Source organism: Conger conger, chromosome 1, assembly GCF_963514075.1.
Source record: "Conger conger chromosome 1, fConCon1.1, whole genome shotgun sequence".
In the NCBI taxonomy this organism is placed as follows: Eukaryota; Metazoa; Chordata; class Actinopteri; order Anguilliformes; family Congridae; genus Conger; species Conger conger.
Genome location: NC_083760.1, coordinates 73,919,821 through 73,937,107, shown reverse-complemented (window position 1 = coordinate 73,937,107; position 17,287 = coordinate 73,919,821). Strand labels below are relative to the sequence as shown.

Below are 17,287 nucleotides of genomic sequence, written 5' to 3'. Positions count from 1 at the left end.
TCGGCATTCAGCTACAAACAGTACACATGGGTGTGTACGTTAGTCCCCAAGCCATAGTCACTTGCCTGACATACACCCTGTATTTGGCCGTCACATTTTTAAAAGATTACAATTCAATCCAATTTCCTGGTTGAAAGTACCCAGATGTGGAACTGCTCAACGACAGCGGAATACCCATATGCAAATCGGTTTGAACAAAAACACAGAACACATAACAGGTACTTAAAACATCAACTGTATTTCTCAAAAACCCAGAGGGCTCAGGGCCACAGGAAAAGAAAAAGACGTTGCATTTTGAATCCACATTCATACAAGTCAAAAGCCTCAACATGCACGTGCTGTATTGATGGGTCTACATCTGCCAATCGTTCCGAGTGACTGCACCGCAAAGACAGAAAATGGGTCAACCTTGTTGAACTGAATTGCAGTTGATCCAACTGTTAATCATGGTAAATTAATCACATTAGCAGACACTTGAAAGTTGTCATTGGCTTTATCAGAAATATACAATGCATCACTCTGGTGAGTGCTTTTAAAGAACATATGGCAGTAAAGCTGTAGTACAAATATCTCCGTGCACTTTATGTAATGTGATTGTCAGTAATTCAGTCAGCTGCGAATGAAGGAAACAAAACCCCCAGCAAAGCCACTTTTAAAAGATTCTAGCATTCTGTCGGAAAACATACTTGGAAAAAAAAAATATATATAGATAAAAGAAATTCAGTTTCAAAATAATTTTAAAAATATTATAGAGACTTACAAATGATCAGTTATCCAGTGGACACAGCATAATCATTGTTGCATCTCTGGTTTTATCAAGTAATGACACAAAATTATAAAATTGTACATCTGTCACAGAGTTCAATAACCCATTATGCAGAAAGCTGATCATCTAGATATGCACCGATAACCATGAGTAATGGGAAACAGAACTGCTCTAGTTCCTATAGTATGCAAATGTGTGCTCTGCTAAAGACCTCACTGTGGGGGGGGGGGGGGGTTCAATGCTTTTACATCCCTGCCAAAACTGTTGAGGCATGACACAGATTCCTTGATGTACACAGGAAACCAAAGCTTTAAGCACTAATGGAACAGTCCAGTGTACAACACCCGTCTCTTGTTTTGAAAACCCTTGCCTGTGCTTATCCTCTAGGCCAGCAGTGATTCCCTCATTCATCAGGTTTTCACAAGCAGCTCAGTAAGAGAATTTAATCAGAGGAATTCCTCACAAATTTAATTTAAAATAGCTCAGTTTGCTGCATGTGACAACATGGTGCACCATTTCTCCTAAACCAAAGCAGTTTACTGTACTTGTTTTGGGTTCTTGTTCCAAAAGCAGCCCTTCATCCTTTAAAATGACTAATTTTGGCATTTGCGCGGGATTTTAAGGTCCTGAAAAGCAAATGACTTTCAGTTTCTTATTAAAATCTCCCAAGTGCTTAAAATATGGATATCATAAAAATAATTTCAGCATCCATTCTTGCCATTTAAAATGACTCCTAGACTCAGGCATAAAATCTTTGGCATTACCAGACTAAAAAATTGCAAAACCCAATCTTAGTTTCAAATGGGATCACAGAAATCAGGATATTTAAATTTGATACTTTTGAAAGACTAAATAAACTGAAAAATCTTTTTGGGATTTGAGGAAATTCTGTGCCATTCATGGGCTCTCACTCAATGGAAGTAGGTGCATACTTCAAACCCTGTGCACAAACTAAACATTTGAGGAAGGAGTGGGCTAAAAGAAACCACTGAAAATAGGATTCACACCCTGTGATTTTCACATGTAGAACAAAAAAAAAACAACAAAAAAAAAACTAGGTCAAAGCCAATCCGTCTGGCAATCTAGAGGCACAAGGAAGTCTGTGTAATAACAAGAAAGTTCCAGTTGAACCTCAGATGGAACATCGGGCCATGAAATGGCTTTGTTAAGAACAAAATGGCAGTGCTATCCAGTGTAAAGTAAAAACTAAGGTGACATAAATAAATTAATTCCACTAAACAGCAACAAAGAACCCTCAGGTGGTTACATATTGGGGTTCAGTTATGATTACAGCATGCTGTACACCTAAGCAAGTAAAGATAATGCTATGATAGAATGGCACTTTGGTGCATAGGAAATTAAATCACTAGTGTGTTTTTATAGTGTAGTCATAGTCTTTAAGCAGACTATAGCTATACTTGCTCAGATGATGCCCAGTTGATATCTTCAAATAGACAAGAGTAGAAAAAAAAAAAATCTTTGGTATTCTGTAGATTGAATTAACCCCCACTTTTCAGAAGCAGGATATCAGATAGGTCCTCATCTTAACAATACGAAACAATCACAAAAGTAATAGTAATGAACAAACATTGACAGACTAATGTGAATGATCTTTGCAATCATGGAAAGAAAGTCTGTAAAATCTGAAATTGTCCATTCTGTAAAAGTAATAAAAACATTCACACAGCACTTGGCCAGCACCCCTTGTGTGTAAAAACATACCTCGGAGAATGGCATATAAGGGATCATCCTCATTTGTTTGGTAGGTTGCAGAGTGTAAATAATCCTGGCTGGTTGGCAGAAAAGGGAGCATTCAGAAGATTCATTTCATGCCTTAAGTGACGTGCATTTCTGGGATGTGAGATCAGGAGAGATGCAGAACTGTCCATGGCAGTTATCTCCCCCCCCCTCCAAGTGAGCCAGTGTTTGGACATGCCACTCCATCACAGAAAATCTCCCATGTAATCCAGGTAGCGTTGAAATACAATTCAAAAGGTCCATGGTTTGGCACACCACCAAATACTTTCCTTTGCAACACAAAAATAAAAAAACAAAACCACGTCTCTTTCTCCATTGGAAACAGATTGACCCAAGGAGATGGAATACATTTCTGTAGAAGATATATTCCTTATTTGGAGGTGCAGCAAACAGATCACAGCAGTTGGAGAAGCAGAAACTAGACTAGGACACAGGTCTGGGGATGGGCCACGATTTCCGGGGATGCTAAGTGCTACATGTGGGGTGTCTGGTCCCCCCCCAGGATGGCTGATTTGGAAGAAGGGTGGAAGAGGAGTCAGAAGATCCTGGTTGGTCCTTAATTTCTGAAATGGATGAGAACAAGATGAAGAGGTTCCTGCAATATAATTCAGTTCTAATTTACTGCTTGCAGTATAAACACAATGACAACCGCAGAACCAAAACTCAATAGAGCAGAAGGTGGCTTTTTTTTTTTTTTTTTTTTTTTTTTTTTTCTTTTTTTACATTATGGATTCTCAGTTCAATTTCCATCAATCCAGCAGTTCATGTTGAGTAGTGTCACTTTCACACTCACATTTACTGTACATAACAGTCCCGCAGTGCCACACCAAGAGTAGGCTACTTGATGAAGCCTATGAATGACACTTTGTGAAACTTGCTTGGTCTGGAGTGCAGACTGGGGAATATGCTATAGGGTAACCTGGGTGAGATTGCATTCATTTATTCAGGGATGAAAACAGCACTCCCAGTGCAAAGCAGACTCAGTCGTTCCAGGCCTTTCTAGGAGCAGATGAGGTCTGTGTGGAAGTGGCTCCTGCAATAACACCTGGAATGGCGGCTAGGCACTGGGAGTGAAGTTGTCTGTTATTTATCATTTACAATGTTTGACCTCATCCCAACTTTCTGGTAAGACTTGTTAACCCTCTCAAAGCTGCAGACCCATTTACACACAAAACAAACATACCATGCAGCTTTTCATATCAGCTTCAACCAGCCAATTTACATTTGCGGCATATAGACTGGCAATCATCAGACCCTAGACTGCAGCAGAACCCGGTGCTGCAGAAATACTCACCCCCTTGGCAGCTATAATAAGCTGTTGCGGCCATTTGCGCTTGGTCCTTTTGACCTCATCTGTTCCTGGATCGGCCCCGACTACAGGAGAAATACACACGCATTTCACATCATCTGCGGTCATTTCCAGGTGCAGTACATTTCCTTCCTGCTAGGCTGTTGACCCTGGACTTGAGGTAGCCTTTGACAATACTAGTTTGAAGTCTGAACCACCTCCACATTCACAGTAGCAGATAACTCAAATGATTCAAAAGCAAAACATTAATTTCTGGGTTCTGTACAATAAGCTCATTTACACAAATCTCCTGTGCAACTGTAACCATTCTAAACATTTTGAATAATTCAAATAAATAAAAAAAGTGAATGGTCGTTAAATCACTGTATATAAGGACCGTTACGAAAGGTAAATAAGTTCTAGGCTGTGTTCATGTTTGCACTCTGCGGTAGCACATCTACACGCAAGTTTAACACAATGGAACAGAGCTATAAAGAACACCAAAAATAATGCTTCACAGCAAAAACATGCTGCTCGCCCACCTCTCTCTGCCTCTCCCCCCTCTCAACAGAGATCAGTGGAGTTATTTCCCCAGTCTAAGTCACTGGACCGTTTTTCACTTGACATCTTTTACAGCTGCAATGCAATCTTTAGTCGATTTATTTGCCATCGACTAGATAAGGAATACAAAGCGGCGGCTTCATTTCGATTGCCGCGTTTATCCCTCAGCCCCTTCTGATGTGGATCACAGGTTCTGACATCAGGCTCAAAGGTAAACCAGGTAAACCAGGTACGGATGGATGGAAAAAGGACACTGTCATTTAAATGAGTACAAATGACCATGCTACAGAAAAGTACTCCCCCGGCACTGAAAAGATATGCAACAGGACTGTGGCGCTGAATAACAGAGCATATCTGCCGTAGAATGTGCTGACAACAGATCGTGCACAGGCTTGCCTTGGGTATACACAGTCCAACAACGCACCCTTATCTGACACCTGCCATTACATCACTGCTATTCTATGTACAAGGAACATCTTACAGCTTCAAGAGCTTTAAAGATTAAAAAAGAAGATTTGGTATTGTGTTATCGGCCCAATGTATCCTTACATAATTTTAGTCACATCATATAAAAATGAGCAGGCAGGATACCTACAGACCTAAATCCCCCCCCCCCCCCCATAGCCATGGGGATTTTCTAAATTCTCCCTCATATATTCCCATACAACACCAGACAGTCATTACATGTAAAAAAGAAAATGAAACTGTAAATGGGTTAAATGCAAAACCACATTGCTTGGTTCTCGATCTTGTGTTGAAGTCACGAGGGGATGAAACTGCACAAGTAGAGACCAGCTACACACACCCAGACTACCAGAGCCCTAGGCCTGTAACAGCCAGACAATGGCACACTAATGCTAGGGAAGGCACACCCTCAGCCCTGTCTTCAACACCACTGGCGCACTAAAGTCAGTACACGCATGCACACACCCATCTTCACCCTGGATTCAACTGCATTCGGAACAAAAAGGCAATTCAATGGATACCTGATGAATGGACAGACTATGCAATACTGACAGGAGGATACTGTTTTTCATAGATAGGAGTTCATCATAGATACAGAGGCACAGTGAACCAACATGCCAGATAAGGTAATGGATTTAGGAATATGTCACACCTACATGTATTTAACACATGCTCTTATCCTCAGTGAAATAAAGCGTTATTGTAAAAAGAAAACATGTCCAATATGGTTATCAAAAAGTACCAAATGAAAGGTGTAGTGAAGCTGCCTGTGTGGCAAGCAATACGGTTTTCAAAAAGAATTGCACCTGTGAAATCGCTTAAACCCAGACACCCAGTTTTCAGGAAACACACAAAGTGACTATTGCTGTAGCCGCATTGGCTTACCCTTTGCACCGTTCTTTAGAAGGTTAAATCAATCTAAAGCACAGTGCACTGCGAACAGAGATAACGGGACTCCAAGGCGGTTCATATCTACAAGGTTTACATTACTCCAGGGGGAGTGGAGTTTAAAGTGCTGGCAGACAGGGGCCATACAGGAGTGGAGGGGGAGCCTGGCCAGTCTCCTGTGCTCAGACCCACAGAAGGGCCTTTCATTTCAGACCTCCCTCCCTCCCTCCCACCCTCCCACCCTCCCTCCAGCTGCAGAACCACCACTCTCTCACTCTGCCCACATCCTGCTCTCAGGAAGGGGCTCTATTTTAAGATCAGCAGGGGCACCATTGGCTAGCCACGTTTTTAAAGCAGGCTTCAGGCAGGGCAGAAATGGCAGGGGGACAGAGCGCTGTAGATGTACCATGACTTCAAAGTGAGAATTGGGAGGATGCATTGTTTGCATTGTTCTGAACTGTGAATGTTATGAAAGAGCTTATGATTTTAAAAAAATAAAATAAAAAAAAATAATAGGCAGCTTAATGCACATGTTAAGAGACTGTGCACATTGACAGATGCCAATAGTCCCACATTTAGCCACAATTCATGAAGCCAGGAATCCTGGAAAAACTGCACTAATGGCCAGCCACAAGATCCAAAGTTACGTAAAACAATTGTAAGAATAAAGAGAAAACCAGCAGTTGCCAAATAAAATGTTGTTACATTTTATTTACTATACGCATTAATCTTAACAGCTGACCGCAATATTATCAATTAGACATTACCAATTAATTGGTATTAATTAGAAGCTCATTTAGTAATATGATTGACAGAGACCATTGACTGTTAAAGTCACCAGTCTTATTTGTGAGTAAAATGAGTCCTGTAAATAGAATGGCAATAAAACGTAGTACGCATTTGGCAAGTGCAGGCTTTTTCTTTCTTGGTAGAATGAGCATGCCAAACACCTTCTAACACACTTCCCTGTCCACATCCCTCCATTCCGTGGAATTCAAAGCCAGTAATATTTCTCCAGACACTTTTCCAGCCACAGGGTTCTGCCCAGGTACTGAGCATGCTCACCCGTGTGAGGATTGGGATTGCCATGACAACTAGCTGGGCCATTGTCAAGAATCTTCAAAACCTGTGCTGCTGCTGCCACTCCCACCCCGGCCTTCTCTAAACATCTTACCCAACAATGAAAGACATAATCCATTTTAGCAGCAGTGGCCAATGTCAAAGATGTTTATTATTCGTATGCATACTAGCCAATGAATGGATCATTTATTTCTAGGATTTGTAAGTGTGACCCACTGTTTATTTGACACAACAACAACAGATATCAACTATAGACAAGATTATAGGCGTGAGACGCAATTGAGGGCAAGGGGCAAAAACAGTGTATAGGCAGAAATTATGAGCATACATAGTTCACAAAAATCACACACCCATCAGCGAACAAAATGGGGGCATGGTTACATGACTGTTGGTTCACTACGCAGTGAAAGAAGCCCAACTGTGAAAAGTACGGTTCGACCAGATTAATAGCGCCCTCGTCAACTTCAGCAGACAACAGGGACCATGGTTCTCGAGGATATAATGACATGTGACGGACACAGCTTCCTGAGGCATTCATGTACAGACTCTCTCTCTCTAATGCTCACACTCTTATAGCTGCCAGCACCAGATGCTCTCCATGGCAATTATCACCCAACCTCACTCATTAACTCAGGTTTCAATCAGAGGACTACAGGGCATCCGCCTGGGGTACTAAAATTAAATTCAACTGCACCATGGGGCGATTGGTTTGCAGAGGCTAAAGGGCCATTTTGCACGGACTGTGAGAAGGGGCTTATTTCAGCCATATTATGTGGCAGATGGTGCCCATCTGGACAGTATCTACCTCCCATACTACAACTCTGGCAGTGCTGGACAGCACACTCACAGTACAACAGTCAGACACGAGATAACGCTGACATCTGTATAAGGGAAATAAGAGGTTTTCAAAAAGCCAAGAATTCTGACCCTGAAGATGACCCAGCACAGGTCAAAACAGATTGATTTATGGCCCATGACTTATGGAATTTGTTTTTTTTAATACTGTCCAAAAGAGCTACCAATTTAGTGTATGGACTATGGTATTGCTGTTATTCTGTCCTGCAGCACTGTAACACTGCAGACGTAGAGACAGGTAAGGGCACACTGTGCCCCTATGTGGCGTAACACAACAAACCTGTTGAACACACATTTACAATGCAAAAGCCAACACGAAAATTACAGCTTGATATTTCCCATATGTAATATGACTGCAATACAAAGAAGCAGCAGTGCTGTCTACGTAACAGTGCTTTCTGATGGTGAAGCTCATCCCTGCCATATCACCAGCACCATATTAGCAAGATCTCTCACTGTCACCCTCTTACCGGGGACAATCCCTCTGCCATCTCCCCAGAACCAATGTGCGTCAGGTGGACAAAGTTCATGGGCTCGCCGATCATGGTACGATCAATCTTCCTCCTCTTCTTCTTCTGAAACAGAGAAAATCCGCTCACATTAACCATGTTTCTGGACTTAGGATACAAAAGCAAAGCTTAAATCAAATCCAAAGAAATCAGGATGTACATTTGTGGAGGCACAGAATAAGCTGGAAAAGTGGGGGTTAGGTAACGTTACTTTTCAATATACTTGCAGTTCCCTGGAAGACCACCCCTGACGCGAGTCACGGAGACCTTACCAAAATACCGGTAATACCAATATAATATAAAGATTAAGAGAACCCCATCATTAGGGATCACATTCTTTCCAAAGAGTTTTATTGCTTATAATAAGGGCAATCTTCTGACTCACATTTCCATGCCGAGAGCATAATCACTAGCAGCAGAAAATCTTTACGTCTATACGCTCATTAAAGTACTATTGTATGAACACAACACAATAACACTGCCAAGCTCTCTGAGAAATGGGCCTATGAAAGACACTGCAGGTGTTCAAATAAATAAACTTTTAAGACCGAATAGAAAGCCATCCATCCAACTTTAATTTTCAACCTGCAGTTTCCCTTAATGGCAGCAGTCAAATATTTATTTAATCCAGTAAACGTCTAGCATTTGTATTAGCTCCTTTCAGTGCTTTTGTGATCTTTTAACTCTAAACTCGGGAGCTTCGAGCTGAATGTCTAACCACACAGAAAGTCAGGACATTCTCACCTTCTAGTACTTTCCTCCCCATTACATCTTGTTCCGTTTTGTAGACTTGTCATCACTTGTCCACCAGCATGGAGAATCACTACTGTAGCGACCTGCCACTACATGCTACACTTGTGGAGGATGTCACGTGTGTAAACTCTTTATACTGGCTTTCGGTTACATGCACCTGAACCATCCAACCCAGTATCACAGTTTTCAAAGTTCTCTGTACTGCCCAAAATAAAACAGCTCGCTCATAAAAGATGGGGTATAGGCAAAGACAGAGCGCAAAGCAAGCAGCATGTACACCAGTAGGGTGCTGTGAGCAGAGACTGGCTGACTGTTTACATGTTCGCTGAACGGGCCGTGACTAACGACGGTTACATTTTAAAACCGAAGGCTTTTAATGCAGGAGGCCAGGAGGAAAAACCATCACCACCTTCCAAAACAACAACATGAAACATGCCTCCATCTGCTGGGAAATGACATGAGTATGCTTAATAAAAAACATCGCTCCAGCCCACTCGCCAACAATAGAACAAACGCAAGCCTAAAAATACTAACAAAAAAGAAAAGAAAAAAGAAAAACATGGAGAAAAAAAAAGAAAAAAAAAAAAGGAAGGGGGGGGGGGGGTGCGATAGGAAGGCTCGACCAGCAGACTTCCTCCCTTTGGAGCCTTCGCTCATTGTTGAACACAGCTCCAAAGGGGGTGAAGGGTGTAAACTGCTAACATTACAGAACCCTCACTACAAACAGACTAGGGTCAAAGGTCACCTGTCAGTCAGCCACTGGGCAGCATAGGCCAAGGAATAAAAGAGCAAGAGGCAGAGTGCGCTCGCCTGCCTGCCAGTCTGGGAGAGCAGGGGTCAGAGGAGGGCACTTCTTTCCCCGCTTCCACATTAGTCCCTGGCATCAGGCGGCAGAGGAAGTCTCGGCATGGAGCTGGACAAACACCCACAGTGTATACACGCCACTCCCGATACCCTCCAATCTGTCCAGGATAACATTGTTCTTGGAGTGCTGGTGTCATACAGAACTCTGACCGCATGGAAAACTGACCTGTACCCCCCACCAAAATAATTATAACATTTAAAAAATTTGTATAAATTGTGACCATGTAAAATCCAGCCAAAAGCAACCACATTGAAAGGTAACATTTATACATTAAACATGTATTATGCAAAAAGGTTATTGTCTGTAAATGTGTTTGACTGTTCATGCTCGTATGGTTGCATACACAATACAAAAATGCAATACGTTTGGTCAGTAATTTGTATTCCCATAAAATAAGAAAATAAGATTACATATTTGTATTTATTCTACCATTGCAGGTTATGAAATTGAATAACTGAGAATGTATTCAATTTCATAACCTGCAATACTATCAGTGGGGTCACGTTTCTACAAGGGTGCTCACTTTTATATAATAGCAAAATGACCAAGAAATCTGACACCAATGTGACAGATTTACACACTGTGGAAATGTTACTCGCACAGGGCTAACAACTGACCAGACAAAATACATGAATTTAATCAAAATGAGTTTAATGTAGATGAAGTGATATAAAATGAAATTTTTTAGCAAGACTGTAGGTGGGAAAAAGCTCTCTCAAGTGGTCAAAGAACACACTTACTTCTAGGTAATATTTTGACATTTCTACCCTTTACTCATTAAAGCCCAAAACTAATGGATTAACTGTGGGTTGTATACTGGAGAAAACTTCAATGCTTTGTACTCGTTGCCAAAACCATCATTTCCAGTTATTGTTCCAGAAACCCAGTTTGTATGCTATGGAACCCCCTGTAGGATCTGACAGCCGCATCAGACAGAGACGTCTTTGTCTCACATACACATCTACACTCTTGCCAGACCCCGTGATTTTACATAAGTGAATCATTTAAAAAGATTACATTTGTCCAGTTTCCCATTTGCAGCAGTTTAACCCAGTTCTGAGCGCATGTGATGGACATTCTGACTGACAGCATTACAAAATGTCTGTAGGGAGAGAGGTACTGTCAGAAACAGGACCTTGGCAACACCAAGATATGAACGCCTACTGCAGAAGGCACAGTAAGTCAATGGCTGAAACTGAATGGGATTATGAGAAGATATTATTTAAACAAAACACATTTATAAAAGAAAAAACAAACATCTCACCGGTGGGGGTTTGGCCACCACACAGCAGCTCATCTTGTGCCAGAACTCGCTCATCCCTGCTGTCCTCCAATTCAGCTCTTTGCTCCCTTTCGCCGCCCTGCAGGCAGCTGAAGATGTGGCGGGAGGCAAGCCTGTTGCCTTTTCCTTAATTGCTGAAGTCCTGGAATTTCTGCACTTTGTCCAGAAAATCAGTCCCTCAACCAGCCCTCAATCCTCCTAAAAACCTCAGGTCTTCCAGTCCTCTTCCTTCCAGCTGAGCTCCTCTGGCATGCGTCTCAGGAGTCTCACAGCCTCTGTTCTTACCTGTCAAAACACAAACAGATTCCACTGGCTGACTGCTCTAAGGGAAAGGAAAAAAAGGAACTCATACAGCTTTTAAACCGATTTTGGAAAAGTACCCATTTACGTAAAGTATGCCTATAGGCATCTCGACCTTTTAGCAGACTTTCCCCTCAGACTCATCATTCTTATGACAGTATCGACTTATCATTGGTCAGAATGAAAAAAACAAAATCAATTTATCAGTCAATGATAAATTGAAATTGAAAGAAAATATAATTCAGGACTTTCCGCAACTTGCCCCATAGATGACACAAAAGGAAAACCCCATGCATGTGATGAGTACAAATGTCATCCAAGCCAACTGAGCTTCACATCCCTTTTATGGACTGGCTTGGTTCCTTATGCAGCCAAGCTGAACAGATTTCTGTGGCCAGCTTCTCAGGACTTGGCAAATATTACAGTTTATTTTGGGCAATGAACTGATTGCTCCTGGTTTTAGGGGAAGAATACTGAACTCCATTTGAGGCTCTGTGTTCACGTTGTCTTTGGTTTCAGGACTTGATGTTGCAGGATATCACATGGCTTACGTCTACATATTCCCTCATACTCACGGTCATTAACAAGAATTAACATTCACTTAGAAATCCAGAGTCCAGTATTCATCTAGTCACTACAAAGTAATCACCACTGTAATGGTGGCTATTTTTTCCATTTTCACACTTTAAAGATTTAGTGTAATCCCATCTTGCACACAACAAGGCAAAGGGATGTAGCTACTGAATCTCTCAAGCTGTCACACAGTAGTGCTTCCATTTCTGCAAAAATGTGTGAGTCTGCTCCCCGAGTTCTCTGGCTGTTTACTATGTTGACGGTGCCGGCTAAAGGGGCAATAATGGGCTCAAAACGCAGAAAGACTGACAGCAGACAGAGGGGAGGGTGTGTGGCGGCAAGGAAGTGAAAGCATTCAACTAGGCCAGCCCCGTAAAAGCCTGCAGTCAATGTGTCCAAAGGGAAAGGAGATCTACCGAGAGCTGACCCCATTCACCGGGTCACCACAGAAGACAGTTGAAGATAACCCGTCATCAACCCACCAAGCTCTCACATAATGATTCATATTGAATGTATGAGAGGTATAGCTGGATTTTTAGAATTAAAATAAGAATTACATTGCAGGTCTATTTAGCGCACCTATAAAAAGGTTATATTGCATTAACCTGTGACTGGTGAGACAAGAGGGATTCAATTGCTAAGATTCTTTTTGTTTTTTCCAACACTGGAATGGCCACAGTTCTTGCATTTTTCTCAGCAAATATCAACGAAGGCCCCAGGGAACTACCATTTTTAGCAATATAAGCGGCCTTTTGTTAAGCAAGTCTACTGGCTTGCAGAGCCAGCTACAGATCAACTTCCCAATGCCCTGAATCTGGCCTCTTCTTCACAGATAGGCCCATTTGTAATCAGCAGTCAGAGGACTTTTGTCCTCCATCACTGGAGTGATTTGGCACAATATGTGGTTGAAGCTTATGTAAAATATGGTGAGAACATGGTAAAATAATAAATGGTAAGGACAAAGCCAGGGTGTGGCAAAACGTGGAGTAGAATCTCCACTTAAAGAGTGACATGTACTTTAGAGAGCACTATTGTCAGTATGTCCAGGGGTGTTCCATTGAAGCAAAGTGCATCGACATTTCTACATTATTAGTAAAGGAATACAGTCTACTATCCAGGAATCTGGACGAGTGCCTCCAAACACCCTGTAACAGAACAGCTCAGGACTGGTGAGAGCGGAGTAGTTTCAAGTGATGGTAGAAACAAATGCCAGAAAGTAAAATTATACACCACTCAGATGCAGTGCCTAATCACCAAATAAATCAAGGAAAGGCCCTGCACACCAACAGAGGCCTTCAATTCCCATTAGCAAAGTTAAGACACTGCCAATGCAATCTTAAGGCACCTTCTGCCCCCTTGACAATGTGTAGGCAAAATCTCCTGTACGGCCAATAGTTTGCACTGCAAGTTGTCCATTCTTATCATAATAAGATTGCTCCACATGTCTGAAGCTAGTATATTCTTAGGGAAATCGGCCGTATCCTCATCCACTTACACATAGCAAACTGCAAATATGCTGTAGTCTACATGAAGTTTCTCTCATGCTGCCTTCCTGTGAAATGATGAATTCTGCTTCCCATTAATCAAATAGTATTGGGTTAGTGCCTTACAATGCCAAAGCATCCAATGTACCAAGCTAAAACATAGCCTAAATCATATTCCATTTTGAAGTTTGAAATACTCAAACCAAAATAAATCGAGAAAACTGAGATATAAGATTACAAAGAAAACACAGAACCAGTAAAGCAATCGAACAGAAGTGAAATATCCAGACTGTAATCAACTGCATTTAATTGCATGTTCACATCCTTATAACAAAATCACAACTGATCCCTCATGGATTATCCAACAGAATGTTGCCAGAAGATCGAAGGCCTGATAGGAGATCTGAAATGTTTTCAGTTTGAGACTACATGGTACAGTACATACTTGATGTATAGCTACATTACACACATAGCAATATCAATCTTCCTGTGACATTTGGTCAGAACCATTTAAAGTAAGAAAAATTGGGGCAGCTCACATGGCTTATTATACCGGTCTTATTTTGGAGACCATCAAATTCAAACCAAGAAAGTCGAAAGAACAATTGCAAGGTCAGGTGCACTGGTAAGGACTGCTAAACTGTCCAATTATGGATAAAGCTTAATTTGTAATCCGCTGTTATACTGTATACAGGAGTCACTGATATTACCGGGAGAGGATTATATCATCTGAACATTTCAATTTTGTAAAATGGACCGTAATGAAATGGCGATGTCGAAAAAGTCCAAAAGTCAGTATTTTACGTCAATAAAAAGAAACCATGGCAAACATTCTTTGAGCCACTGTAATGCAACACCCGTTTTATTGTGTTCACTGACATCTGATGCATTCATTCAAAGAAAGCACTGATGTAGTCACTCAAAATAACAAGAGGTCAACTCAAAAGCTGGACAACTGTAGTTTATCAAACTATTACTAAATCAGAAATGAGGCCATTGCATTTAATAAGTAATCCATTATTTGATAGTGCAATCAGTAGTTTTGTTTTTCTGGATGAGGAACACTGCAGTGGATTTGGCCCAGTAGAATTTTAAGATTAGTTCCATTGCTGTAGTTTCACCAATGTGGGCAATCAGCCAGCTGTGTACCACTATTTACATTCATTTTGAAGGAAAATGTACAGGAATTGTGCATACATCTTACCAATTGCACCGTATCCAAGCAAACTTAGCTCAACTTCTTACAAGCAATTGAAAGCATAGAGGAAGGGGGGGGGACAATTATTTGTGGAAGGAATTACAGGAAGGCATTTTCATTAGTAGTTAACCCTTAATTAGGTTGCAAAACTAGTGTGATCGCTAAACATTGCACTTTGAACTCACCAGTTCCTTCAGAGAATGTTTAGATTCGCCTAGCAGAAGATAAATCACGTAGTGCAGGAGGTCTAATACTTTACACGTTACACAGTCAAGAGCATGACTCCAAAAACCACAATAGAGCAGCACTAATTCCTCCCTGGTGTATCATTTAATATAGCCTAATACAATTCATAGAAACAGCACAGAGGGTAATACCTATAAGACGTGTTTTTGTTCTAGTCTAAAAAAAAGCACAAACTATAAGAGGGGGAAATACAGTAAAACTATATACTTTTATTTCAATACATTTACTCTCCAATTTAAATATTTTTGATCTTTGATCTTTTTTTAATCTAATGTTTTATGAAAACCATAGGTGTCAATCATTGGCACATACCATTTAGCACTGTATGGGCAATAATAAAAATAATAAAAACGTGCAAAACATATGGAATGATCGCAAACTTGCCAGGCAGAGGACAAGAGCACACTTTCCCAATAGACAGTAAAAAAGATGGTGATGGAGGCCATGAAGAACCCGAAAGGATGACAGTTTAAAAATAGCACAGATTGGTCGCATCTTGGAGTCACAAAGTCTCAAAAAGAATGATAAAATGCCACCTCCATACCATAACAGCAAATTCTTTGGATCACTTTATTAGGTAGACCTATACACTAGCTCGTTAATGCAAATATGTAATCAGCTAATCATGTGGCAGCAACTAAATGCATGAAAGCATCAAGACATGGTCTAGAGGTTCAGCTATTTGTCAGACCAAATGAATGAAATCCAAGTTACTTCGACCGCAGAATGATTGTTGGTGCCAGACAGGGTGGTTTGAGTATCTCAGATATCTGGTTATCTCCTGGAATTCACACACAACAGTCTCTAGAGTTTGCAGAGAATGGAGTGGAATAACATCCAGTGAGCAGCGGTCCTGAAACCCGTTGTTAACGAGTCTGAGAAAATAACCACACATCACAACAGTGATATGCAGAATAGCATCTCTGAACACGACAAACATCATTACCTTTAAGTGGATAGGCTACAGCAGCAAAATACTTCTACTTCAAAATAAGTCTAATAAATACCTAATAAAGTGCTCAATGAGTGTGCATCCACACAGAAATGGTTAAGTGAGAACAACATCAGTGTTCTGCAATATCCATCTCAGTCTCCAGACTTAAATCCCATCAAACAACCTGTGATCATAACTGCATGTCTACCAATTATTGTATTAAACTGTGTAGCCTACGAGACGAAGACACACAAACCAATGTAAAAATGAAAGGATATGAAACAGTGAAAAACATATCAATGGCAGGCATGAATCTCACATGAATCTTTTTTTCAAAAAAATTATTATTTTTTTAACTGCTGACACAAACGTAAAAAGGGTTGCTTCAGACATTTTCGCATTTCTGATTTCGGCAAAAAACCTAAACTTCCATTCAACTTATTCATTGGCGGTGTGAAAGTCCTCTAGAAAACGCTGCACGGCTAAATACCTGAGAGAGAATTTCTGTTATTGTGCAATCTTCTTGTTTATTTAATAAAATAATTTCAAGTAGCTAGGCCAACTGTGGTTTAAACCGGTCACTGCATAATACCATAAGTTAGAAGTTTGCGTACACATCAGGCGCAACTAAAGCCTACATGGGAAAACAACTTAAAATATTTTTATGAACTTAGCAAATACTGTAACCATCATCTCCTCTGTGATTAGGCTACCGCATAATATATGACTACTAAACGAAAGAAAAAAAGCATCTAATTACAACAGCACAGGGACGAAAATTTGCAATTAACTACAAGTAGGCTTGACTGATTACCGCCGCTTTCAATTTCCATTGCAACCACTCCGCTATAGACTATAGTGGAGTAGACTATGACCATTTTGCCGTGATTGTTTCACTTCAGCGAGTGCACACCACAATGTTCACATGGGTAGCCGAACTGAATGGTTAACAGCGTTAAATAGCAAAAAAACAACAACAATGTTCTCTTACATTGTTTTCAGTTGCACTCGGCGTCTGAACAACTTTCAAACAGATTTGTATAATTTACCTCGGTTGTTTATTTGTCAAACCGGCCGCCACACTTCAAGCAGCAAGGATATCCTCATTAAAAACTCCAGCAGCAATGCTTTATCTCACTCACGAAGTTCTGTTCTAAGTTGCTAGCCTACTGAGGTGTGGTTCCAAGTTCTCAACCAGGAAATTCTTCTTTTAAACTTGTCTCGTTTTTTTTTTTTTTTTAAAGCCCAATCTCTCAGGCATAACCACATAGCGCCTCCAATGGATAAAACGGAATGGTACACTAAAAAAATGAAGCCGTTTATTTTGATTTGGCACTGTCATCCAACATTCTCTAATACATGCCTTTTACTGTTGCTTGTCTGAAAATTTAAAGTGAGGTGAAAAGTTGACTGTATAAGTCCCTCAAGATATATATTGTGTATACACACACAGACGAGTGATACATTAAAGGAAACACCTGG

General features: G+C 40.8%; 1 protein-coding gene across 1 annotated transcript; it reads right to left on the bottom strand.

Moving 5' to 3' along the window:
* Positions 1-219: 219 nt before the first annotated feature.
* cdc42se1 (CDC42 small effector 1) lies at positions 220-16,989 on the bottom strand. Its single transcript, XM_061232509.1, has 5 exons — positions 16,855-16,989; positions 11,053-11,355; positions 8,132-8,236; positions 3,819-3,898; positions 220-3,087 (listed from the first exon to the last, which is right to left on the bottom strand). Exons 2-4 carry the CDS (start codon positions 11,104-11,106, stop codon positions 3,830-3,832), a joined length of 228 nt encoding a protein of 75 aa, XP_061088493.1. The 5' UTR covers positions 11,107-11,355; positions 16,855-16,989; the 3' UTR covers positions 220-3,087; positions 3,819-3,829.
* Between the last annotated feature and the right edge of the window lie 298 nt (positions 16,990-17,287).